The 25,613-nt window shown below is 38.0% G+C and overlaps 1 protein-coding gene across 4 annotated transcripts in view; it reads left to right on the forward strand.

The window, feature by feature from the left end:
• EIF2B3 (eukaryotic translation initiation factor 2B subunit gamma) overlaps nucleotides 1–25,613 on the forward strand; it is a 129,113-nt gene that overhangs the window by 26,362 nt on the left and 77,138 nt on the right. For all 4 annotated transcript variants that reach the window (XM_070510037.1, XM_014828065.3, XM_070510039.1 and 1 more), the window contains exon 4: nucleotides 17,558–17,717. In XM_070510037.1, coding sequence (XP_070366138.1) covers nucleotides 17,558–17,717 — 160 coding nt within the window. The remainder of the gene's footprint in view (nucleotides 1–17,557; nucleotides 17,718–25,613) is intronic.

Here is a 25,613-nt window from a genome sequence, read left to right on the forward strand (position 1 = left end):
GGGCCATGAAAACGAAGTGTGCCAAACTTATCCACTACACCATGGGGCTGGCCCCAAATTTCTACTTTCTGACCATATTCTGTCTTTGAGCAATTAGAACACATCATCTGGGCCGGCCTGCTTCGGCGGCCCAGGGTTCACTGGTTCAGATCCCGGGTACGGATATGGCACCGCTTGGCAGGCTCTGCTGTAGTGGGCGTCCCACATATAGGGTGGAGGAAGATGGGCATGGATGTTGGCTCAGGGCCAGTCTTCCTCGGCAAAAGGAGGAGGATTGGCAGCAGATGTTAGCTCAGGGCTTATCGTCTTCCAAAAAAAAAAAAAAAAAGAACACATCACCTTCCTCTTCCTGTGGCAGCCTTTCAGTTATTGGGTCCATAAGTTCTCTTTTCCTGTCTGAGGATTGCTAGTTCCCATAATTTTCAGACCCTATTCCTGCTGGTAACCAGCTAAAGAGATTGAAATAATCTCCAAGTCCTGGCATGTGTCCTATGTCACCAATAAATTAATAATATCTTTATTTTTTAATTCTTGTGTCACCTTGCCAGATTGATTAACATAAAAACAACATTCTTTTCCTAGGCGGGCACAGGTGCCTCCTTGTTGGGCCATTAAAATATCTACTACCCTTCTATTTTATAGGACAAAGTCTGCCAGGCTATCAATTTGAGTTGTTGATATTTGAATGCTTGAACAGAAGCATTAAAAGTGGTGGCCGTGACAATAGAAAGGTTGCAGATTACTTTTTCAAGATCCATTACTCTGAACCAAGGGAAAAATGCTCTTGCAAAAGAATGACCAAACCCTTTTCTATCTACAATTGGGTTATTGGTCAGCATCTATCCAAAATTATAACCACCCTGGCTTCACCCAGGTCTCTTTAATTGATTTGAGAAGGATCCCAGATTTGGTATGTGAGCACTGGAGGGCGGAGTCTTTCTAATGGTGGTGTCAGAGGCAAGAGCAACAACCCCATAACACCCTTGCCATTTATTAGGGAGAGTGGAGTAAATATTTGTGCCACATGAGAAGAAATGTCCAAAACCTTCTAAGGACAAGGCATAAATAGGTTCCTTTGGCCAGATTTGTTTATTAGCTACAAAGGAAGAAACTTCATGGTCAGAAATATAATCATCCTCTCAGAGTACATGATAATCTGTTTAATGGAATTGTGCAAGTGATTATAAGAGCATTTCATATTTCTATGTACTTGAAACAGCAAACGAGTTTGATTCTTATAAGTCAGATTTTGGCGCAGATGTGGGGAAAAGGTAGGTGAAACTACCTTCCCACCGTTCTCCGGACTTTTGATGAATTCCCTACATTGTTCCATTAGGGGGAAGCACATCTGCTTTCCAGTGACTAGTTCCATTACAGATCTCATTGCCCGCCATAAGGATACATCATGAGAAATTATGCTGTAGTCATGTAGACTCCAACAGAGAGTGAATTCATGATCATCTGAATCATATAGGAGTATATAGGTACAAGTATTCATTGGAAGGTGACATAAAGTTTTGTCAGTTCTATTAATGTGTTTTTTTAATTGAAGTCATAATAGTTTATAACATTGTGAAATTTGAGTTGTACATTATCATTTGTTAATCACCATGTATATGTGCCCCTTTACCCCTTATGTCCACTTCCCAACCCCCTTCCCCTCTAGTAACCACTAATCTGTTCTCTTGGTCCATGTGGTTGTTTATCTTCCATTAATGTTTTTGAAGCAAAAGGAAAGGTTTTTGGTCAGTGTCCAAATGTGAGTAAGGGGTATTCCCTTATGAGTAAGAGGCACCCAGTGAAAGGTAGTAACATTGGGGCTTTGTTTTCCAGAGGGACGCTTGTAGATGGATTCACAAAAACCCGAAGGAGGAGCCAACATTTTGACCAGATAAATTTTTCCATCCTTGTAAGGATAGTGATCAAGTCACTAGTTCAGATGTATCCTGAGTATTATTTGCTCTAGGGCAGATACAACAGTCAGGTTTGCGGAACTAGAAAGTTTCTGCAGGATAGGAATAAAGGGGTGTGAAAAATAAAAGGCCAACCTGAGAACCAAAGCTACCCCTAATAACAAAAGCCATTGTAAGAAGGACTTAAAGAAAGGTGGTTGGGTGTCACGTAAGCAAGAGGTTCAATCTGTAAGGCAATAATCAATATAACAGCAGGGAGTTTTTCTGATTTCATAAGGTTTTGCCACCATCTAAGAATTCCCACTGTGTGCATTAGAGCAGAAAGCATTAAGATACTTGTCAGGACAGATGATATCCTAAATACTTTAATCCAGCAGTCTTTCATGTCCAGCTTCCTAAAGGATCTGCTGTGTGCTTTCTAGGTTAAAATGCCAAATATAAACTCATTCTTGAATTTCTTCACTTCATATAAAGAGATCCACAAGAAGGAGTAAAAAAACCCTGGTTACAAATGTGGTCATGTGCTTTCAGTACACAGAAGAGTAGATAAAAGAGTTCTGGGGCCGGCCCCATGGCCAAGTGGTTGGGTTGGCGCGCTCCGTTACGGTGGCCCAGGGTTTCACTGTTGGGATCCTGGGCACATGGCACTGCTCATCAAGCCACGCTGAGGCGGTGTCCCACATGCCACAACTAGAAGGACCCACAACTAAAAAATATATATATATTCAACTATGTACCGGGGGGGCTTTGGGAAGAAAAAGGAAAAATAAAATCTTTTTTTAAAAAAAAAGAAGAGTTCTCCTAATGGCATGAGAATAACAATAGCAAAGAGAATAACAAATTGTTTGGTGGGAAAGGACATACAAATCTATAGGCCTGGTCCAGAAGCTTGGGAAAGCTGTCTGCTCCACTGTTACCTGCTTTAATTCCTGGAAATCTTACTTCCAGGTCACGAGTTGATGTGCAGGTCCAGTCAGGATTTGGTGTCTTTTTGGATGTGACATGTGAATCCAAGAGTCTACTCCTTGGAGTTTGGTGACACGTTTGGCTTGTTAACAGTACCTCATGAGGTCCTTTCCAGCGAGGCTGGAGGGAGTCTTTCTGGAGGCGTCTTTCCTTCAGGCTGTGGTTTTGATGTCTGATGTTTTTGTCTCCCAAGAGCTCACTGTGGAAAGATTGTTCTACCAAAGTACCATTATTCTATGTGGATTTGATTATGCTTTTACACGATTGAAGTATATCGTCTTTTATCAGTTGTTGATCAAAGGAAGCAGAGGCTAGGTGCATTGAGCATCTTGTTATACAGAGAATAGATTCTTTTTTGTTGTTTTTGAGGAAGATTAGCCCCAACTGCTGCCAATCCTGCTCTTTTTGCTGAGGAAGACTGGCCCTGAGCTAACATCTGTGCCCATCTTCCTCTACTTTATACGTGGGACACCTACCACAGCATGGTGTTTGCCAAGCAGTGCCATATCCGCACCTGGGATCCAAACCGGCGAACCCCAGGCCACCGAGAAGCGGGACGTGTGCACTTAACCGCTGCACCACCGGGCTGGCCCCTCCTTTTTTTTTTTTGAGGAAGATTGGCCCTGAGCTAACATCCGCTGCCCGTCCTCCTCTTTTTGCTGAGAAAGACTGGCCCTGAGCTAATATCTATGCTCATCTTCCTCTCCTTTATATGTGGGACACCTACCACAGCATGGCTTGCCAAGTGGTTCCATGTCGGCACCTGCGATCCGAACCAGCGAACCCCAGGCTCCCAAAGCAGAACGTGCACAGTTAACTGCTGTGCCACTGGGCCGGCCCCAGGAGAATGGATTCTTATTGAACTTAAGCAAATACATATATTGTCATGAAAATAAGGATATTTTAATAAGAGTTTCAGAATTCTGGAGGGATCAGGTAGGGAGAAAAAGGTAATGCTTCAACCTTTGTTGCAAAGATACACTTTACCAAATTGCTATTAAGTTATAGATAGCTTAAAGGAGAGGAGAAAAATGGGTCCTTTAAATCTGGAAAGCAAAATATCAAAGCAGTCAGTTTCCCATTAAGATTTTAGAAATTCCCACCCAGTTCAATGTTATGATCCTAAAGTTATCAAAAATCTGTATTCTAGAGTACTTGTCAAAGTCTTTTCTATGAACCTCTTTGAAGATGAAGCACTTTTGCAGGCACAATTTTTTGCCAAAGCATCAGAGTAAAACAATAACTGTCTACAAATGACAAAAGACTTTAAAATGCTCATTATTAAAGATCATTATATGAGAGTTCATTATAATGCCTTGTTGACAAGGGAATTTGGTTATTTTTGAGACATACGACATTTGAAGATAATAATTGGAGTTTGATTGATAACATTTTATTAGGACATAACAAATTTTCACGATTTTCACATAATTTCTGGAGCACTTGCAACACATACCTGTACAGACACACTGTCAACAAGGCTTAGTGTTACTTCTTATTTGACAGTGCTTTCCATGTAATTTAACATATCAAATAAGCCTAATTAAATATCTCTCAGGTCAAAAGACTTTATTTAAAATGTGATTTTTGGGGAAGTTTGTCAAAAATATCAAAAAGGTTTTGGACATTTGACCAATAAGATCACAGATTTTTATGAAACAATACTTAATTATCCATTTAACCAAAATGACATAAAAGATATTAAAGGCAAATACAAGTTACATAGTTCTGAGCAAAACCCAGCTCTTTTAACACTGAGAAAAAGCAGCTTTTCTAAGTAATTGAAGACTTGATAAAGACAAACACAGAACCTTTGTTTCCCAGGCAGATTACATTAAGGGTAAACAAACTTTGTTTACAGTTTCTTATTAAGAGCAGACCAGTAATCTGAGAAGACTTTGTCCTTTTAATAGAGAGAAAAACCAAATTCTAGGGGCTGGCCCCGTGGCCGAGTGGTTGGGTTCGCGCGCTCCGCTGCAGGCGGCCCAGTGTTTCGTTGGTTCGAATCCTGGGCGCGGACATGGCACTGCTCATCGAGCTGCGCTGAGGCAGCGTCCTGCATGCCACAACTGGAAGAACCCACAACGAAGAATATACAACTGTGTACTGGGGGGCTTTGGGGAGAAAAAGGAAAAAAATAAAATCTTTAAAAAAAAAAAAAAAACCAAATTCTAATTTTGCACCAGGGTACTTTTGGTATTAAAAATCATTTTTAAATAAATTTATTTTAATCTTAGCCAGCTTGACCACATATTAAAATTCTTTTTAAAGATTCCTTTTTCACAAATCTTCTACAACTTTTATGTGTGTCTTCTATCTTTTTCTTTCTTACTTTGGAACAGTCATTTTATTTTAGGGCAAAATTACTTTCTTTTTCTCTTGAACAAAAATTCATCTCCATTCCTCATACCTTCTCTTCCCGAAAACACACATCCTACTTTCTTTGTCTGCTTTTCATATAGAATCATTTTATCAATTTCAAAAACCTAAAAAGTTTATCTAGAAAATAAATGATACAAGACAGTTATTACAGAATACTTACAGATTTTACTCTTAGAGGATAGCATTATTGACTATGAATTACATTAAATGAATGTAAACCCCTTCTACATAATATAGTTAAAATAAACCATATGCTTTTTGGAAATTACAGTATGAGATTCACTTGTGTCCATAGGTTCATCTTGATCTTGCTCTCCTTGACTGGGAATGACAGAACAGACAGAGGCAACAGGATCCCTACATTATTGCTGAAGAGGGTTGCTCTGAGTTGAGTAGGCAGAATGAAGGTTGGAAAGATGGAACAACAACTTCTAAACTGATGGCAGAGCAATAAATGTCTGGGGAGCCACCATCAGAATTCTCAATCTTGCAAGTACTTCTAAGAAATAGGGGAGGGGCCAGCCCAGTGGGGCAGTGGCTAAGTTCACACGTTCTGCTTTGGTGGCCCGGGGTTCGCCGGTTCAGATCCCGGGTGTGGACTGATGCACTGCTTCTCAAGCTATGCTGTGACAGGCAACGCATATATAATGTAGAGGAAGACGGGCATGGATGTTAGCTCATGGCCAGTCTTCCTCAGCAAAAAGAGGAGGATTGGTGGCACATGTTAGCTCAGGGCTAATCTTCCTCAAAAATAAAATGTTAGAAAAAAAAAAAGAAAGAAATAGGGCTTCCCCTATTTTTAAACAAAGATTGCTGCCTGACTGTAAATCTGAAAAGACAAGGCAACAAAGTATGAGCCTGTCAAAGAATGATTATAGTCTGGCCTTGAGGAGTTATCACTCTGTATGGGACAGAAAGAGTGGTTGTTCTTATACTGGCCTCTCCATCTGGCCACATAGACCTTTCTGTTGCTCAGTTTACTGTGGTATAAGAGCAAGGCTTTCAAACATGTTGGATCATTCCACAGCAAGAAATATAGTGTATATTATGGTCTAGTATATACCTACGTGTATAAAACCATTTAAGTAACTGAAATAAAAGTTTAATAAACTGACATGTTTCCTATTTTTAGTATATTCCATATGTGCATTCTATTTTGCATTTTAGGAAATTATTTTATTTATATATAGATAATAAATTTATAATGAATTTATCAATATTGATAAATGTAGATACCATGTATATTCTCTATTTAAATAAATGTTAATCATAATTTATCAATGGTCTGTGACCATAGTTTAAAAAATAAAAAGTTACAGTAAATCCTTCTATAGTTGGAGAAAGCTCTCATGGGATTCTCTCGCTTTTCATCTTACAAACAGGTGCCTACTGGTCTATTTGCATTCTCCCAGCATCAGTGTACACAGTTTGCACAGAGTTAATTTATGTTTCTTACTCTAAGTGTTCTGATATTTTCTCTTTGGTTCATTTTGTGTTCTCAGCTCTTCTTTCAGCTTTTTAAAACTATTTGTAATCTTTGCTTTCCAATGAAAACTAGGAAGCAGGCAATTGTGCAGTGTCTGTCATATATTAGCATTCTGTAATAGATTAGCAAATCCATAAACGCATTTCATAATTTCTAGAAGCATGTTTCTCTTTACAGCAAACTTTTCAGTGTGGCACAAAACATGTGTATTGATAGACCCAAATATTGTTTTTCTCTCTGTAAAAAAGTTAGAAAACCAAAATTAGACAAACTTATGTTTAGCAATCAATGTCTCAGTATACCATCCTGTCTGGAAATGATTTAGATATTCAATGACTATCTATTTCTTTTTCTTTTTTCTTCTTCTCCCCAAAGCACCCCCAGTACATAGTTGTATGTTCTAGTTGTATGTTCTTCTGGTTGTGCTGTGTGGGACGCTGCCTCAGCATGGCCTGACGAGCAGTGCAATGTCCATGCCCAGGATCCAAACCAGCAAAACCGAAGTAGAGGGCGTGAACCCAACCGCTTGGCCACGGGGCCGGTCCCTGAATATCCGTTATTTAGTTTAACTTAGTATAAGCTTTTATCTTATTTACATTTATTTAAACATTTGTTCTTAACAAATATGTTTGTATGAGACCTTAAATAGTTAACCATCATCTTAAATTATTTTTCTTGTTAACAAATTCTGTAACAGAAATATCATGAGCTTATTTGACTAATAAACCCAGGTAGAAAAAGTTGTATGTTTGCATTACATTCAGTATCGATAACTCTGAAGACATGCTTGTTTTTATTAAACCAACAAACTAAAATTCTTTCTTGCGTATCAAAGATTATTTCAGATCATGTGAGCTTGAAAAACATTTGGGTTAGTTTCTGTATTTCTGACAGTTTTAGGAATACTTAATTTATATAAATGTTTAACTTTGGCAGTATTATCCAGAGGTAGAAAAATATCATATAATGTATATAAGACATACAAACATAGATATACAGACAGACACAGAGATCTTTAAAAATTTTAGCCATGTCTCAGATACAAAACTCAAGAGAATACTTGGATCCAAATTGTTTCTGGCAGAGGGACTAAGTTAAGATTACCTACTCAGATGGCCAAAGATTTTAATAAAAGATTTTTTTTTATTTGTATGCTGTAAAGATCCTTTTTGAAGTCATTTTGTCTTTTAGAAACTTATTCATACCAGGCAAGAATGCATTCCATTGTTTCTGAAAGGTTTGGAATCCTCTTTTAAGGGTACCCCTTAAGGTGGACTTCTCTGAAACAAAGTTTCCCCGGAACAGCCATTACAATTTCAAATTATTCAAAAGTTCACCCATTTCCAGAAGGGCATAAGAGCCTAGTCCGTACACCAGATGGAACCTGTCTTGCTTTTGATTCTCTAAAATGTCTCTACTTTGAGGGGCCCTTTTTTCCAAAAGCTCTTCTAAAACACCAGGAATTATGTGTTTTCTCCCCTTTTGAACATGATAGGTCACTTGCAAGGAGTCTTCAACATACCAATTAAAATAAGCTTCATATTTCACTTGCTTAATTTTAGATCTCTTATTTTCCAATTGTGTACAAATAAACTAATTTAGGTATTTCAAAAGAGCCCCATTGGGGCCAAGCAAGTTTTAAATCATCCTTGGTATACCAGTACCATTTCTTTAAAAATTTATATGCAGAGGGCCTATAATTTTTAAACATAAATCCAGCATAAGTCCCAAATGGGGGTTGAGTCCTTGTAGCAGTCTTAGACTATGTACTTTGCATTATAATTCCAGCAAGAGTCCCAACTGGGTGTTGAGTCTCCATAGCAGTCTTAGACAGCATACTTCCGTTATAATTCCAGCAGGAGTCCCAAACAGGAGTTGAGTCCCCGTAGCAGTCTTAGGCTGCGCACCTCTCATTACAAGTATGTACTCACCCAAAGAGAAAGTAAATTCCCTTCAAACAGTTCAAAAAGACACCCAGAATAAAAGTCAGAACCTCAACCAAGGTGGGAGATTTGGAACCAAGAGGACTTACCACCTGAACCTAAGGTCATCAGAGAAACAATGGAGCACGAAGGGCTCATGCAAGTACCTTGCTTGAAACCAGCGATGGTGCTGGAAACAGGCAGGAAGTCACTGCAGATCTCACTTCTGACACCAAATATGTCAACTTAAAGAAAAGAGGCAACTGCAAAACAAAAGGAGGGCTTTTACTTGGGGTATTAGAATTATAATTTAGGGGACACAGATTCTGGTAGCAGCCAGGAAAGTATCCTTCTGAGGAGTAAAAGTCAGGAGTTTTTATTAGCAAAAAAGAAAGCCCAGAACAATTACCTCAGTTGTTTTTTAAGATTTACGATTGGAGGGTAAATTTATATTACAGGTCGTTGGCTTACTCAACAACATCTTGCACTTACCAGAAAAAGTGTATTTTTGCACAGTCCTTCAGAAAATCCTTTCTCAGCAAATAACTCCCTTTTGGCAAGTTAGCAAGATCAGCACAGTTTCTTATTTTTAGCAAGATAGAGTCCAGAGTAAAAAATGGAGTCACTGCTGATAACTTGTTTCACAGTTCCAAACTGGAATTTTATGGATTAGAACCCTAAAAGTATGTAATTACTCAGGCTATTGCTGAAAATGTATTTAGAGACACATCCTTTAACGAATGAACTTGGATAGTAACATTCTCTTTAACCAGGATAGTTAGCTGGTTATGGATTTTTGTGCTTGACTTCTCTGATTAACTAAGAGTTGTCATACATGTCATACATGGATTATTACTTTTGAAAGAATTCAAGTTTAATTAAATGTGCTGAGCATCAAAATTATACTTAACATGATTTAATCTTTCTTGATGATTCCTAAAGTTGATGAGAAACTCAGGACTTTAAGGTCACCACCATTATTAACGCCACTGAACCCAGAACATAGCTCTAGATAAAGAATTGAAACTAGCTTGACCCCTGTAATCATACAGTTTTATGCCATGAAGGATTTCAGAGCTGGTGCAGCCCTCTCATCTTATAGATGAGGAAACTGAGGCCCAAAGAGGGAATGACTTAGTCAAAGTCACATGTGGAATTTATAGGAAAGGAAAACATACCTAATCTTAGAAGGTGCTTTTTGGGGGTGATAAAATTCTGATTTTAGTTTTGTTTTTTGTTTTTTTTTTAACTTAGTTGTCTTTGTCTCATGTTGTTATAAACTCCCCTTTGTTACAGCCCCTAACCACCCTCTGCTGACCTTCTCCCAACCTTTCTAGTTTCCAAGTAAACTGAACAGTATTTCTATGTCATACCTCAGGATGAAATTAAAATTCAAGTTACAGGGAGAAAATATGTAATGTAATTTTAAGAGCATTTTCCATGGTCTTAAAATGGGGCAATAATGTTTTTATCCTGTGGACTGTTTATGTCTGACCAAAGAAAAAGAATGAAATTATTTGATATAAATTCAGAATAATAAATTATTTCAAAGTGAAGGTTTGATTTGAGAGGACAAGAAAGCCTTTGTTATTTCTCTATTAATATCAGTGCATTTGGAGATTAAAATTAAATTGCAGATATCTAAATCCTGGAAGAGAGGTGACTAGCATTTTTATAGAGAACTCATTTAACAGAGTTAGAAATTAACACATTCTCGGTTACTTTTTAGCTTCATACAGGAAGGATGAGTAGAATTCCTCTATTTGTTCTTAACCCAAAGAGGAAAACTTCCCATAGGGAAAGTGAATGAACTATAATTATTGGAACTATAAATGTTGAACCTTCATTTTAAAATTATAAATGTAGGGGCCAGCCCCGTGGCCGAGTGGTTAAGTTCCTACACCCTGCTTTGGCGGCCCAGGGTTTTGCCAGTTAGAATCCTGGGTGCAGACATGGCACTGCTCATCAAGCTATGCTGAGGTGGCATCCTATATGCCATAACTAGAAGGACCTGCAACTAAAAAAATACACAAGTATGTAATGGGGGGCTTTGGGAGAAAAAGGGGAAAAAAAATCTAAAAAGATTCTTCGAAGAAAAGAATTATAAATGTAGCATATCACCCTCCAGCCATGCCCTCCAGGACAGCTGAATCTGATTTCTTTCAGACATTGCTGCCTGCCCTTTGGAGGCAGCAGGTTTGTTGCTTTAAGAGCTGCAAAATTGCCTTTGTGGCCCCTGTCCTAACTCTGAACGGTCGAAATCTCTACAAAGAGGTCACTCAGCTCTGTCAGGAATATACTGTTTTTAAACATCTAAAGTTGGATTTTTTTTGTTTTTTTGGGAAGATTAGCCCTGAGCTAACTGCTGCCAATCCTCCTTTTTTTGCTGAGGAAGACTGGCCCTGAGCTAACATCCATGCCCATCTTCCTCTACTTTATATGTGGGATGGCGACCACAGCATGGCCTGCCAAGTGGTGCCATGTCTGCACCTGGGATCTGAACCGGCAAACCCCCAGGCCCCTGAAGCAGAACATGTGCACTTAACTGCTGCGCCACCAGGCCGGCGCCCTAAAATTGGATGTTTTAATCTTTGAGTCAGCTTAACATTTGTACTAACATTTACTGATGCTTTTGTTTGCCTCTGTGTATACAAAGATAAAAGACCTCCTTATGAAGTTCAAAGTCTGTATGGGGAAAAAAGCCCGTGTAATCCAATTTAGAGATTTAAGGTCTATAATGGATCAGAAAAGACTTCACCTCTGGAGGAGATAATATATTGGCTCTGCCCTTTTTAAATCTTTTTTTTTTTAAAGATTGGCACCTGAGCTAACAACTCTTGCCAATCTTTTTTTTTTTTTGCTTTTTCTGCCTTGTCTCCCCAAATCCCCCTGATACATAGTTGTGTATCTTAGTTGCAGGTCCTTCTAGTTGTGGCATGTGGGACGCCGCCTCAACGTGGCCTGACAAGCGGTGCCATGTCCACGCCCAGGATCCAAACCAGTGAAACCCTGGGCTGCTGCAGTGGCACGTGGGCCGGCCCCAGCTCTGCCCTTTTTAATAACTTTGCTAAGACCTGAATCTTGATGGATGAATGTGGAGTGGGGTGGGAAGACAGAATAGAGAATGCGTTCTTGGCAGTTTACTCTAGCAAATTAATATTAGCTATGTGGAGGGGAAATTGTAGGAAAGAAGCCTGAATTAGGTAGGTGGAGTCCTATTCTGAAGACCCTTAATGTCATGATAAGGAATTTGAACCCAGTCCCGTAGAGCAGTGATCTCCAAAGTGGGGTGTTCTCAAAGCCAGGGAGTGTGCAGGATGGAGTACCAGAGGAACATATTAGAATCTCTAATTCTTTCAGTTTTTCTTCTTTCAAAACTATTTTTGTATATATTATATAAAAAGCATGTTGTATCGTTTATAGTGATTTGTGTATTTTTAAACAAACTTAAAAAGTAAGTGGGAGTAAGTGGATAAGTCTTCAACATTTTTTTTTTATGTTTGGAGAACACTATTTTAGGGTGTCTTTAAGCAGGGAAATGAAATAAGCAGCAGAAATTGGAATATGGATTAGAATAGGGGAAACCTGGCGTAAGAGAGACGAGTTAAGAGAGTAGAAAAATATTTTGAGGCCTGAATTAAGGCAGTGCAGTGGAAATAAAAGAGGAGGACTTGGGGACCAGTGAGATGTTGGGGTGGGGGACTGGGTAGGAGAGGGAGGACTTCATTCCTAGACTTTGGCCAGATTCCTCATTTAAGATCCTGGATGGTGGTGACACTATGACTAAGCTAAGGAACACAGGAAGGATATTGAGCTCTAAGCCTAAGGATTATCACATTTCTTTCTTACTGAGTTGGTCATTCCTTCCTGTACCTACTACTCCACCCTCAGTAAAAACAGTGGCATTTGGCCCTTTGCTGTGCTCTTTGGGGACTGCAGACTGAGAATCTTTTCCAAGCGTTTTCAACCAAAATTGAGCTTGGGGAGGTCTCCACTGCAGTTAGCCAATGGTGTTTATTAAAGCACCAAACTATTCTTGGGGATTGGATTGAGATTGGCCCACATAGGAAAATGTAAATTGTGACCATTCATGGTCACACCAAATAACTGAACTCATTAGTTCCATGTGGGCAGGGGTGGAGTGCAGAGTGGTGATTTGGATCATAGCCATCGTTTGTGGAAGTGCTGGGTGGGTATAAGCATGGTAGTTACCTTGCCCTGACAGTTTTTTTCCAGGGGAGTGTGTGTCTCTTTCTCCATGCCATAGGAAATTGTTTGCCAGATTGTGTTATTTATAACAATCTGTCATAGAACAGCTGCCAGAAAAGAAAAGAGGCTATTCCCAGTAGCTGTCCCCACCTCCCACCCCACCATTACCACCACACACACATCCGGTTTTCTGATTTAACTTTTGTTTTTTTCTTCTAGTTTTACTCTGTGGTTTTGGCTTGATTAAAAATGTTCTTGTAATGAGAGATTTCTGGGCTTTGCCATGGCTTGGTAATTGGGTTTTCTAAGCTTAATTTGTTTGCTTTAGCCAAGACTAACTGGCAGCAGTTTGGGTTTTGAATTCCTGGGTGTCTTGATTTCTCCCCAAACACTAAAGTGCAGTCTTCTGCCGTCCCTTGAAGACCTTGTATGTTTCCAGTTTGTCAAAAATGCACACATTTGCTGTCCTTAAGAGCTGTGCTTTTTGCCCTTGACCTTGCCCTGGCTCCTCTAGAGGAGCAATCTTGGGATAAGGCATCCTGAGGACTCTTGGAGTAGTCAGTGGGGAGGCCTGTGGAGATGCCGGTTGGTCTCTGCAGTAAAAGAGGCATATTATTGGCGTTAGAAGAGAACTCCTCCTCCCAAACACAAGCAGCTGAGGGTCGGTGTGCCCCGGGGACTTGCAAGTTAATTGCACTTCAGATATACGGTTGCTTCACAGTCCAAACAGTCTGTGTTTATTCATGGTTTGTGGTCACACGTGATCAGAAATACTTCTGGCTCTTAGCAGTTTTTCCACTTTCTCTTTGTGGGCTCCAGTTAGTAGAAGAACATTTGCATTTCTAGTGTGGGCTTTACATTTTTAGAATAAAAATCAAAACAGTAGTCATTTATATTCTTTCTATTACACCTTCTATAAAAATGTAAAGAAAAATAGTATTATGAAGATGTAAGGATGATTTAGTTTTCCTTTGAGACTTGTTTCTTCTTCCAGCATTTCCAGCTTTGGAAACAAAGTACATTGATCAGACAGCAGAGACTTTCCTTTGGAAGTGGTAGAGCTGTAAAGAGGACGGGAATGTGTTTGGACTCAGTGAATCTTACATGGTGCATTCTCTGGGAACACAGGCAGGAGAGGGCCTGACAGAGTAGCACCTTCATCTGTATCCCAGGCCCTGGCCTTTCAGACTGATGCCTTTCTTTTCACACTGAGAACAGATGGCAACCAGACACTGGGGGGAGGAGCCTGTTCCTTGTGCTCTTTGGGGATTTTGCATTCAGCTTAGCAAAAAGTCATCTAAAAGCAAAGAGAAAAATGAGGCTGCAGACTGTTCACAATTATGCAGGACTTGTTTGGCATTCACTCTACTGACAGATTTATTTTTTGCAGATATTGAATGATAACAGCATTTATTTTCCAAAACGGCGTTGTCCCCACTTCAGAGGCATCTGGATTGGGGTCATGTTCTTCACTTTGGGGTACACTTAGTAACTCAATTTATTGTAGAGCAGTCAGCTTGCAAAAATCAGTCATCTTATTAGAGAAACTTAGAAAAATAGAAAAGAGATTTTTTTTTCTTCAGCAAACCGTCATTTTCATTATAGTGAAATGAGGCAACTTCTGTAGCGACATGTCTTTAGTAATGGCCCGTGCGCCCTGCCTTTCTAAGCATTGTTGTGAGAAGTAGATTCTGTAGGCTGTTTATTCCTTAGCTGGCGTGTTATAGGCTGACTTGTGAAGGTTTGGTGGTTCCTGGATAGTGAGTTGCAGTCTTAGGAATTTTTTTCCTAAGAAGAAATATATGGAGAGACTTTTTTTTTTTGTGGCTCAGAGTTAAGATTCAGAAGGAAGTAAGAGAGCCTTAAGTAGAAGAGTAGGGAAAAAAATCCACATTTGAACTTCTTAACCTAAAGAGGCCTTCAAAAGGAATTGTTTAGGTATAAATAATGAGTTATATGTAGAAAAAGAAACGATGGTTCTGGTACAGATTGTATGTTCAGGGTAAGAAATCTCGGGCAGTAAGACAAGGCATTCTGATTTTTGAGCCTTACTTTCTGAGCAAATATGACTCTGCTTTCCTAGAATGTGGGTTGAAATCATCCGTTTCCCCACCCAAAGGAGGAATCTTGATTTTAAAGTCTTAGAAAAGTTGGAACCACTTACAAAAATTTCCACGTCGATATCCACTTTACTCTTAAACCAGTGATAATTTAGTTCAGTGTTTTTCAGACTTTTTAAAGTACAGACCCTGTTTTCCAAACCAAAGCTTATACAGAAGCCTAGAAAATAAAATTAATTAAAGAGCTGCTGCCCTGGTTGACTCAGGAAGGGCAGTAGGAACCAGGCTTTCCCTAAGCCACCTTTGGGAAAGAGTAGGTATGCTATTGAGAAACAGTGTAGTCGATTTAGATTGCGATATAAGGAATTTTCCAGTTGATTGTTTTTGGCCTTCTGTTTTCTGCATTTATGATAAAACGTAATGGCAGAATGTATAGATAGAAATTTGTTTCAAATATATTAAGTAATCTTTCTTAGCCACTCACATTTGATACTTTCTAGTCCAACTTTCCTCCAGGTTCCAGAATAGTGTCTGACTGAGCATAGAGTAAGTGTTCAATAAATGTTACATAAGTGAATCATGGCAAGTTATAATCCAGTTTCTGCTTGAGCACTTCTTTTTTTTTTTTTAATTTTTTTTTTTTTTTTAAAGATTTTATTTTTTCCTTTTTCTCCCCAAAACCCCCCAGTACATAGTTGTATATTCTTCGTTGTGGGTCCTTCCAGTTGTGGCATATGGGACGCTGCCTCAGCGTGGCCTGATGAGCAGTGCCATGTCTGCGCCCAGGATTCGAACCAACGAAACACTGGGCCGCCCGCAGCGGAGCGCGCGAACCCAACCACTTGGCCACGGGGCCAGCCCCATCTGCTTGAGCACTTCTAATGATGGGAAACTCATTTCCTTACCAAATTATTCTTTTTGACTAGCTCTGATTGACAGATATAAGTTAATATGGAAACCAAAAATACTTCTGTTCATGTTTTACCTATTCATTTTTAGTTTTGCTGTTGGGCTATTCAGGTGAAATTTAGTTCTTCCTTAAGACTGTCAAGTATTTGAAGAGTGCTATAACCCCACTCCTACTCCTTGTCCTGCGCAGGGTCCCCCACACACAATCTTTTCTTTTCCCTACTGAACAACTTTTGTTCTTTCAGCTGTCACAGTTTCTCGCTCTTTCACCATCTTGATCATCTTATTGGTAGTTTTTCAGTTTATCAAGTTTGCTCTTAAAATATGATACTCCAACTGGTATCTAGTACCCATAGATTGGGGACTAGACAGACCAAAATTTAGAGTATCTGCCTAAGATCTAAATTCGGGTCTCTTTGGTACCCAGTACTGCAGACTAGAACCTCCCTTAAAAGGATCTTCAAACTAGCAAAGTTATATTTCTTTAAACACTGTTCAATAGTACAAATTCTTTAGTTAAATGAATAGTCATCACTAGTTGTTAGATCTTAGATAGTTACATATCTACTATAAACCTGTTTCTTTGTAAAGTATAAATAATAATAGCACAGTAGCATAGGGGTTTTGAAGATTGAGATAATGCGTACAAAGTATTAATCATAATTCCTAGCCAATAGTATACATTCTATAAATGTTAATTATCAATGTTAGTTATTATTGTAATTAATCTGAATTACTAAAATTGCCATCAGAAAACCCACTGCTGTGAGAAAATCTTTTTTTTTAATCTTGAGGAAGATTAGCCCTGAGCTGACATCTGCCACCAATCCTCCTCTTTTTGCTGAGGAAGATTGGCCCTGAGCTAACATCTGTCCCCGTCTTCTTCTGCTTTATATGTGGGATGCCTGCCACAGCAAGCAGTACATAGTTCTGCACCTGGAATCTGAACCGGCAAACCCTGGGCTCCCAAAGCAGAGCATGCAAGTTTAACCACTATGCCACTGGGCCAGCCCAAGAAAATCTTTTTTTACTTTATTAATTCATTCATCAGACAGTTACTGTCTACTATGTGCCACGCAGGCACTGTGGTAGTAGGGTCTCATATTTTTTTACCCCCAAAAATGAGGACTAATAATAATAATAGTGACAATCCCATACTCATGGAATTGTTATAAGGATTAAATGAGTGCTTTTATACATACCTGAGGTTGTATTGTAATTGTTTACTAACAAGACTGATTTCCCAAAGAGGGGGGCGTTGTATTATCTTCATCCTGTTATTTCCTAGTACTGTAGCAAAGTGACTGCTTTATAGTATTTCCTAACTATATTGAATCATCAAACTATGTGAAAATGCTTTTTAAGCTGTAAAGGGATGTATAAATTTAAGATCATTAATTCCATAGTCATGGAAATAGACAATGTGGTGGTTTTCAGGTTCCGTTCCTTAGTGCCCAGGATTCCAGAGGTGACTCAGGGATGGTAGCAGTAAGGCACACACAAAAGGGAGGTCGATAGTTCAGGCTCTCCTCCAGCACAGTTCAATTAGAATAACCCCATTTATTTTACTTACTCTGCTGCTGTGAAAAAGGTTTGAAAACAAGTGTCCAGTTTGTGTTGCTTCTAAGCCATTGTAAGTTTATCCTGTGATGATTTGTGTGATCCATTGTTTTTTTGTGATAATTGACTTTCCCTTTCTCCATGTGACAGACAGATGTACTGGTCCTGAGCTGTGATCTGATAACAGATGTTGCCTTACATGAGGTTGTGGACCTTTTCAGAGCTCATGATGCATCACTTGCCATGTTAATGAGAAAAGGCCAAGATAGCTTAGAACCAGTTCCAGGTCAAAAGGGAAAAAAAAAAGCAGGTAAGGAAACTGGAGTTTGATTTATTTGTTTGTTGGGTTTTTATAATTTTTATTTTGTCATTCATGCTTTTACTTAAGAAACATTTATTGAGAACCTACTGCACTGTAGGTACCATGCTAGGGGTTGATGACATAAAGTCAAATAAGACACAGTCCCTGTCTTGAAGAGGCTTATAACTATTGATTAGGTTCTGTAATATCCAATAGGCTTTTTGTATGCAGAGAGGAGCATCTGAACTGTTTGTATTGTATTTAAGGCTCAAAAAATTGAATGCAATTTATCTAAGAAACAAAAAAATCTAATTTAAAATCAGTTCTTTTGAAAGTATTTAAACCTTGATTACAAATTTAATTAGATACATTTAAGCAATTAAAATTATTACAAATTTAGTATGATTGATTCTTCTGAGTACTCCAATCATCCTAAATAACCAATAAACGAGATAGTTGTTAACCATACTTTGTTTTCTTAGGATTACAACATATTTGTCTTGATGTTTTCCTAGGATTCTAGTAGTAGGTTATTTAATTTTTTTTAATCTTCAGAGAGTTATAGTAATCTTACCAGACCAAAAAGAAAAGGAATAATACTCTAGTCCAGCCAAGGTTACAGAAATTGGTTTATTGACCTGTTGTCAGTTTTTGATAAGGCATAATTCCTGATTGCTTTCCCCAGAGTATTTCAAACCTGAGTTACCAATTCCCTGACTGCTACTTTTTTGAAAAGTAGTTTCTTAGTTCTTTCTCCTCTTCACCTGAATCATTTCTATATTTTCATATTCTAGGTCACTAATCCTCTCCTCCATAAGGTCTGCTGTATTTTTTGTGCTTTCTACATTATTTTTTATCTCACTGATTGTGTTCTTCCTCTCCAGAATTTCTGTTTGGCTTTTTTTTTAAGCTTCAGTCTCTTTGGTGAGGTATTCCTTCTGTCATTAATTTTCTTCCTGAGCTCATTGAACCATCTTTCTGAGTTTTCTTGTAACCCATTGAGTTTCCTTATGACTGCTATTTTGAATTCTCCGTCAGATTGTAAGTTTCTGTGACTTCAGATTTGGTTTCTAGAGAGTGGTCATTTTCCTTCTGTTCTGCCGTGTTACTGTAGTTCTTCATGGTATTTGGTGAGTTGATCCTCTGCCAGCACATTTGGGGTAGTAATCACCTTTTATTTGGGTACAGCTTTGGTTGCCTTGGTCTCATGTTCTTGGCTCTCCGCAGGCTCAGATGCCATTGTCTCATGCACCACCTGTGTTGCTGTTCCCTAGTTGTCTGGGGATGCTTGTTATGCCACTGCCATGAGTGCTGGCTTCGTGAGTGTCGCTGTCACTAGTCGGGGCTCAGGGACCTGGAGACTTGTATGCAGCCCCCCTGCTGATGGAGTTGGTATTGAGGGTGCCTCTACTGGGGACCAGGTGCTCCCATCCTGTCTGAAGGGAGTTGTATAGGTCGGACTGCTGCCTCTGCTGCTGCTCCACCAACTGTCGTGGGATGGGACCACTGCCACGCTATTACCACTTCCCCTCAGGTGTTGATGCATGCGCATGTGCACATGGGGCTGCTCCCGGCCACCTCTGCCTCCCCAGGGATAGTTGCACACGTGCAGGGCTGCAGCCAGATGCCACCACCACCTCCTGACTAGGCTTCTTTTGATAACTAAACTTATGGCCAAAAAGCTTTATAAGATCACATTTTTTATATAGGTTTTAATTTTTCCTGAAATGATGTGTTCATTAAGTTTTACTTAGCCAGTATTATATAACCCATTGTCCTGTCATTATATATTGATGTAATTTGTTACAATTATCAGAAGCTATGTATGGCTTATTAGTATCTTATTATTATTAATAGAGCCACCTAGAGCTTTCATTCCTGGGATTTGAGTAATCTAGTTTGTGTTTTTAGCTCTCTTCTTTAGAGCATTTGGTTAACTTAAAATTTTGGATTATAGCATTGAAACTTCTTTCTAGTTGCTTTTTGTGTTCAAGTGATCACTGGTGCAGATTAATTGTTGAATCCTCTTTCTACCTTGTTACTATGTATGATCCTCATGTCAATCAGTCCTTTTGTTCTTGATATGGTTTCTATTTTTGTGAGGTTTAGTTTGCCTACTCTCAGTTCCCTGTATTCAGCCTTTTCTACCTACACAGATAGAAACAACTGTATATCCAGACTTTATAAACAGATGTCGATTTTATAAATATGAATGTTTTTATTTCTTTTTTCCATACTGCTTTACTTATAACAATTTAAAAAAATCAAATACCCTATTATAGTTACTCTTCTTGGTATTAGAACTGTTTAATACATTTCATATTAACTTTTATCTCTTAAGTGTCATTATAAATGCATACCTTTTCACAATTTTATTTTAAATTAACTAGTATCTATCTACCTATCCATTTAAAAAGTTTTGATACTTAAATTGTCACAACATGGCCAGTGGAAGTTCCTTTAAGCTGGCTCTTCTATCTTCTTTGGGAAAGTATGATGCGGAGGGGTAACTTGCTTTACAGCTGGAGTGTGAGTTTCGAGGTCAGGGAAGCAGGAAATGGGACTGAAGAGGATACAGGGATCAGACTAAAGAGTTTGAGCTTTCTCTCCGAAACAGTGGGGAGTCATTGAGGAATTTTAAACAAGAGAATGGTGTAATTAGATTTGTGTTTTAGAAAGAATTTTCATTCTTAACATGACTTTTTGAACTCCTCAATATCTATATTTTGTTATATTTGAAGGTTATGCTTCACCTAAATAACTGAGTTTTAGATTCCTCCAATGAAATGCTATGCATTTCAGTGATAAGCATTTTTTAAAAGAATCCCAAATTTCTCAGTTTATATATTTAGTCTGCCTCTTGGCTGCTATTATGTGCCAAAACAGCCAGCAGTCCCCTCTTCCCCAGGCAAAAACTGTATGATCCTGGGCAAATTATCTAATGGTCCTGGACTTCATTTTCTTTAGCTATAAAATGAGACTGAATCCGTTCAGAATTTTTTGTGAGAATGAAATGAGATGTCTGTAAAAGCATGCAGTCTACTGCTTGAAACATAGTAGTTGCTTAATAAATTGTAATTGCTGTTAATATCATCACCATTTTCACATTTTTAGAAATATTCCTATGGGAAGTAATTTGGTCCTGTAGCCTAAGAAATCACATTTAATAACTTTGTAAGCATTCTACAGTACATATTTAAACGGAAAACTTCATATTTTATGTAAAATGGCAATGCTTTAAAGACCACAAAATATCAAAATGTTTTTGTTTGCATAATAGCATGTAAGTCTAAAGGGAAACTACAAGTGGCAGCCTAAATGTCTAGATAAACTTCTTTGAAGGACAACACATAACTTTTTCTGGTGATTCAAACAGGCCTGCTTTCTAGCCTTTTTTAGGTATCAACTTCTCAGAAAAAATTGGATGACTTGGAGGTGTGAGAGGGACCCAGAAACTTAGCTAAGCTGTGCTTTATTTTGTTTTATTGAAGATGATATGTTTATTGAGTAAGGGACTCTTTTTCTGGACAAATTATTGACTGTTATCTCTGCAGTTCCACTTTGTCTCTTGGGATATTTAAAAATGGAAAAAGTTCTAGGAAGCTGTTATTTAACCCAGCCAGTTCACTGTAGTATTTCTCAAACTCCTCCCCAGTTCTTAGAGTATATAGCCTGAGTCCAGACTAGAGTCAGTATATGTCACTGTGCTTCAGAATCACACAGTGAAAGCTGTCACTTGGTTGTCACCTCTCAATCAGCTTAGCTCCCTCTACACTAACAAATGTTGGCAGGCAGTTCTGAGCTTATATTTCTTTTGCTTCCATTTCTTTTATTTTTCTCAAAGCTGTACTGCAAAAAAAAAAAAAGAAAAAAAGAATCCCATTCCTGCTTGGGCTTCTGCTTTATCTAAATTCTCTTCTCAGTCCCCATTTTCTCCCCCAATCCCTTTTTTTCCTAATTATATCCAATGGAAATGACTTGAAATCCTTGCAGTCTGAAAATTAAAATACTTCTGATTGAGAAAACAGTATACAGAAGTAAGTTCAAATATACTAGAATTCATAAGTCACAATATGATAAATACAATATAGGAGCATGTGCAAAATACAGGGGGCAATTTAATGTCTCAGTTACAGGGAAATGTATGTAAAGGCAGGATGTTTGAAAAGAAGGAGCTGAGCAATTTACTCATGTGCAGAGAGGGTAGTTGGTATGAAATCAGATCCTTGACTTACAAATGCATTAAATTTTGATGTAGATGTGGAATTTAGGATAAACTATATATAAAATCTATTCCAAGCCCTATGTGAGAAACGAAGGTAATCAGGATTTGCTCTCAAGCTAAAATCTAATGAATGGAGCTAGGTGGTTTTATTTACCAAGTTTTTATATCCATTTATGGCCTACTAGTACTTTGTGAATAGTTGCTCAAGATCACATCAGTGGTAAGTGGTAGAATCAGAACTTGAACCCATGCCTTCTGACTCCATAGCCTGGGCTTTCTTTTTCTTTCTTTTTTGAATTTAGTTTTTATTTTAATCAAGGTTTTATATGCCCATAATTTAAAGAGTAATATAATTATCCAAGATAGATTATGATAAATAGCAACCCCCTACCCTGTTTATCCTCACTTCAGTCAGAGCCAGCCACTTTCAACATTTTTAGCTAATTTTTTCACATTTAATTCCATATCTCCAAGTGACATGCTTTTGTTTGCTATGTCTTGATATTTTTAGCTTTTGTTTGCTGTCTTGATTTCTCTGTTTGCTTCGTACTATGAAACTTAAAGATTTAGTTCTATTTTACTATATCCTTTGCCTCCAACACACACACAAACTTTCAGTCTCCTCAGCTTCCTAATATAGTTATTTATATTGTAGTGTTGATGAACTGAATATTTAATATTTACATTATTACAACTATAAATGATATTCACAGCTGAACCTTATAGTATATGATTACTTTTCTCTTTCTTCCTTGTATTTTCCTAAAAATTAATTTTCTTGTTTTTTTCATTGCTTAGTTTTCTATGTATTTTTCCGTAATTCAACCTTATCCCCAGTTGTGTGACTTTCCTCTCATTACTTTTGCACACGTTAGGTGTTCCCTCAATTTCAAATTCTTGAAGATATCTCTCTTAGAACTTTTCTGGATTAGTTGCTGTGCTGTAGATGTCCTTTTATGTTCACCCCTCACTCTCATATCTTGAATCTCATATTTTTCTCTTTCTTAGTTTATATCCACATTTTTTTATTATTATTATAATTATTTGCTGAGGAAGACTGGCCCTGAGCTAACATCCATGCCCATCTTCCTCTACTTTAGATGTGGGACGCCTGCCACAGCATGGCTTGGCAAGCAATGCATAGGTCCGCACCCAGCATCCAAACCAGTGGACCCCGGGCCGCCAAAGTGGAAAGTGTGCACTTAACCGCTGCACCACTGGGCTGGCCCCATATCCACATTTTTGTGTGTGTGGTCCACATCCTGTGGTAGCCTTCTGAGATGGGGTTTGTGAAAAATAGGTTTTTTGAGCTTTTGCATGTCTTTATTCTGCTCTTATACTTGTTTGATATTTTAGCTAGGTATAAACTTCTCTTGGAAATCATGTCCCCTCAAAAATTTGAAGGTATTATTTCACTGTCTTCTAGCTTTCCCGTGAAGTCTAACACCATTGATTCTTGATTCTTTGTAAGAAACCTTTTTTTTTCTCTTTCCAGAAGCTTATAGGCTCTTTTTGTTTCCAAAGTTCTAAAATTTCACGTTCATATGCCTCAGTATGATCTAGCATCATCCCGTGTTGCATGCTAATGGGCCTTTCAATCTGAAAATTCAAGTCTTTAATTCTGAAAAAATTTTCTCAAATTAATTCCATTTTTCTAACCCACTGCCTGACTCAAACTTTAAAGTAACTTCTACCAATGTGCTCTTCCCTTCGCCCAACTCACTATTGTCCTTAGCTAAGGTAACTACCTTGCTGACTCGTACTTATCTTTTTTTTTTGCTTTCTTTTTCGTATAGTTGTATCTCAGCTTTGTGTATCCCTAGAAACATATGTATAGATTTTAATTGCTGTTAATTTTATTTAAAAGGAGGATAGTATGATGTATATAATCTTCTGGGACTTACTTTTTATTCAGTATTATATTACCAAGGTTCATCTTTATTGTTATGTGCAGATATAGTTTCTTCATTTTGAGTGCTATACAAAATTCCACTGTATAAATACACTACAGTTTATTTATTCTTTTCAAGCAATGGGGATTTAGATTGATTCCAGTTTTTTGCTATGAACATTCATGTACTTGTTGCTTAATGGGCATCTGCAAGAGTTTCTTAGTAGAATTGCTGGGTTGTAGGATATATGAATATTCAATTTTGAGGATAACGTTAAACTGTTTTACTCTTTTCCAAAGTAACTATCTGTTTCCCCAGCTATCAGCAATTTAAAAGAATTCATTGCTCCATTTACTCTCTAGCACTTGGTATTGCCAGACTCTGTGTCAATTGAGCAGGAGTGAAATGGTATCTTACCTCATTGTGATCTTTCTCTACATTTCTTTCCTCTAGTGAGTTCGAGTGTTGCTGTTTGTTCACTGGTCATGTTTATTTTCTTTTCTGTGAAATGCCCTTTTATATATTTTGCCTAGTTTTTCAATGAGATTATTTGCGTTTTTCTTACTGATTTGTATACCAATCCTTTGTCAGTTGGATGTGCTCCAAATATATTTTCCCAATGTAAAACCGGAAAACTTGTTTTCTCACTTTCTTTTTTTTCTTTTACCCTCAAAACAAGTTTATTTGGGATTAGCCAAAAGAATTGTAATTCAAGATATACATGTTATGGCAACCATAGGCAAATCTCTTTTCTCACTTTCTTTAAGACATCTTCTGATGAACAAAAGTTCTGAATTTACCAAAAATTTAAAAGTACTTTTTGTGTCTTGTTAAAGAACTCCTTTCTTACTGCAAATTCTTAACAATATTAACATATTTTTTCTATTAAGAATTTTAAAGTTGTATACTTGAGACATAATTCCTTGATGCAGTTAGGATTGTGTTTTGTGCATGGTGTGAGGTCGACATCCAGTTTAATCTTTTTTTCTCCTGTGGATGACCCTTTTTCCAAGCTCCAATTATTAAATAGGCCCTCCTGTCTTCACTGATCTGCCATGTCAACTCTACCATGTTCTCAAGTTTCATACATGCTTGGGTCTGTTTCTGGGTTCTGTTTTATTCCATTGGTCAATTTGTCTATTCCTGTGACAGTATTAAAATTAAATCATAATTAGTATAGATTTATTATAAGTCCCAGTATCAGATAGGGCAAGTCTCTTCTCCTTGCTCTTCTTCTTCAGAAGTGTCCTGGCTATTTTTGGCCCTGTACTCTTCCATGTGCATTCTTAGAATCAACTTATCAAGTTTCATGAATACGTGTTAAAATTTTTATTGGAATTGCATTCAATCTATAGACCATTTTATAAAGAATTAACTTTTACATTATTAAGTCTTCTTTTTTTAGAAAACAAGATTTTTTTTCTTCTTCTTCTCCCCAAAGACCCCCATTACATAGTTGCATATTCCAGTTTCAGGTCCTTCTGGTTGTGCTACATGGGACGCCACCTCAGCATGGCCAGATTAGCAGTGCCATGTCTATGCCCAGGATCCAAACTGGTGAAACCCTGGGCTGCTGAAGCAGAGCGCACAAACTTAACCACTTGGCCATGTGGCTGGCCCCTTGTTAAGTCTTTCTATCCATTAATACGGTACATCTTTACATTTAGTTAGGCCTTTAATGTCTCTTAATGAAGTTTTGTAATGTTTTCTGAGAGATGTCTCACACTCTAGTTTCATTTAGTTCTAGGTACTTGATGTTTTCTGATACTGTTGCAATTGGTATCTTCT

Source organism: Equus asinus, chromosome 5 (assembly GCF_041296235.1).
Source record: "Equus asinus isolate D_3611 breed Donkey chromosome 5, EquAss-T2T_v2, whole genome shotgun sequence".
Taxonomy (NCBI): Eukaryota; Metazoa; Chordata; class Mammalia; order Perissodactyla; family Equidae; genus Equus; species Equus asinus.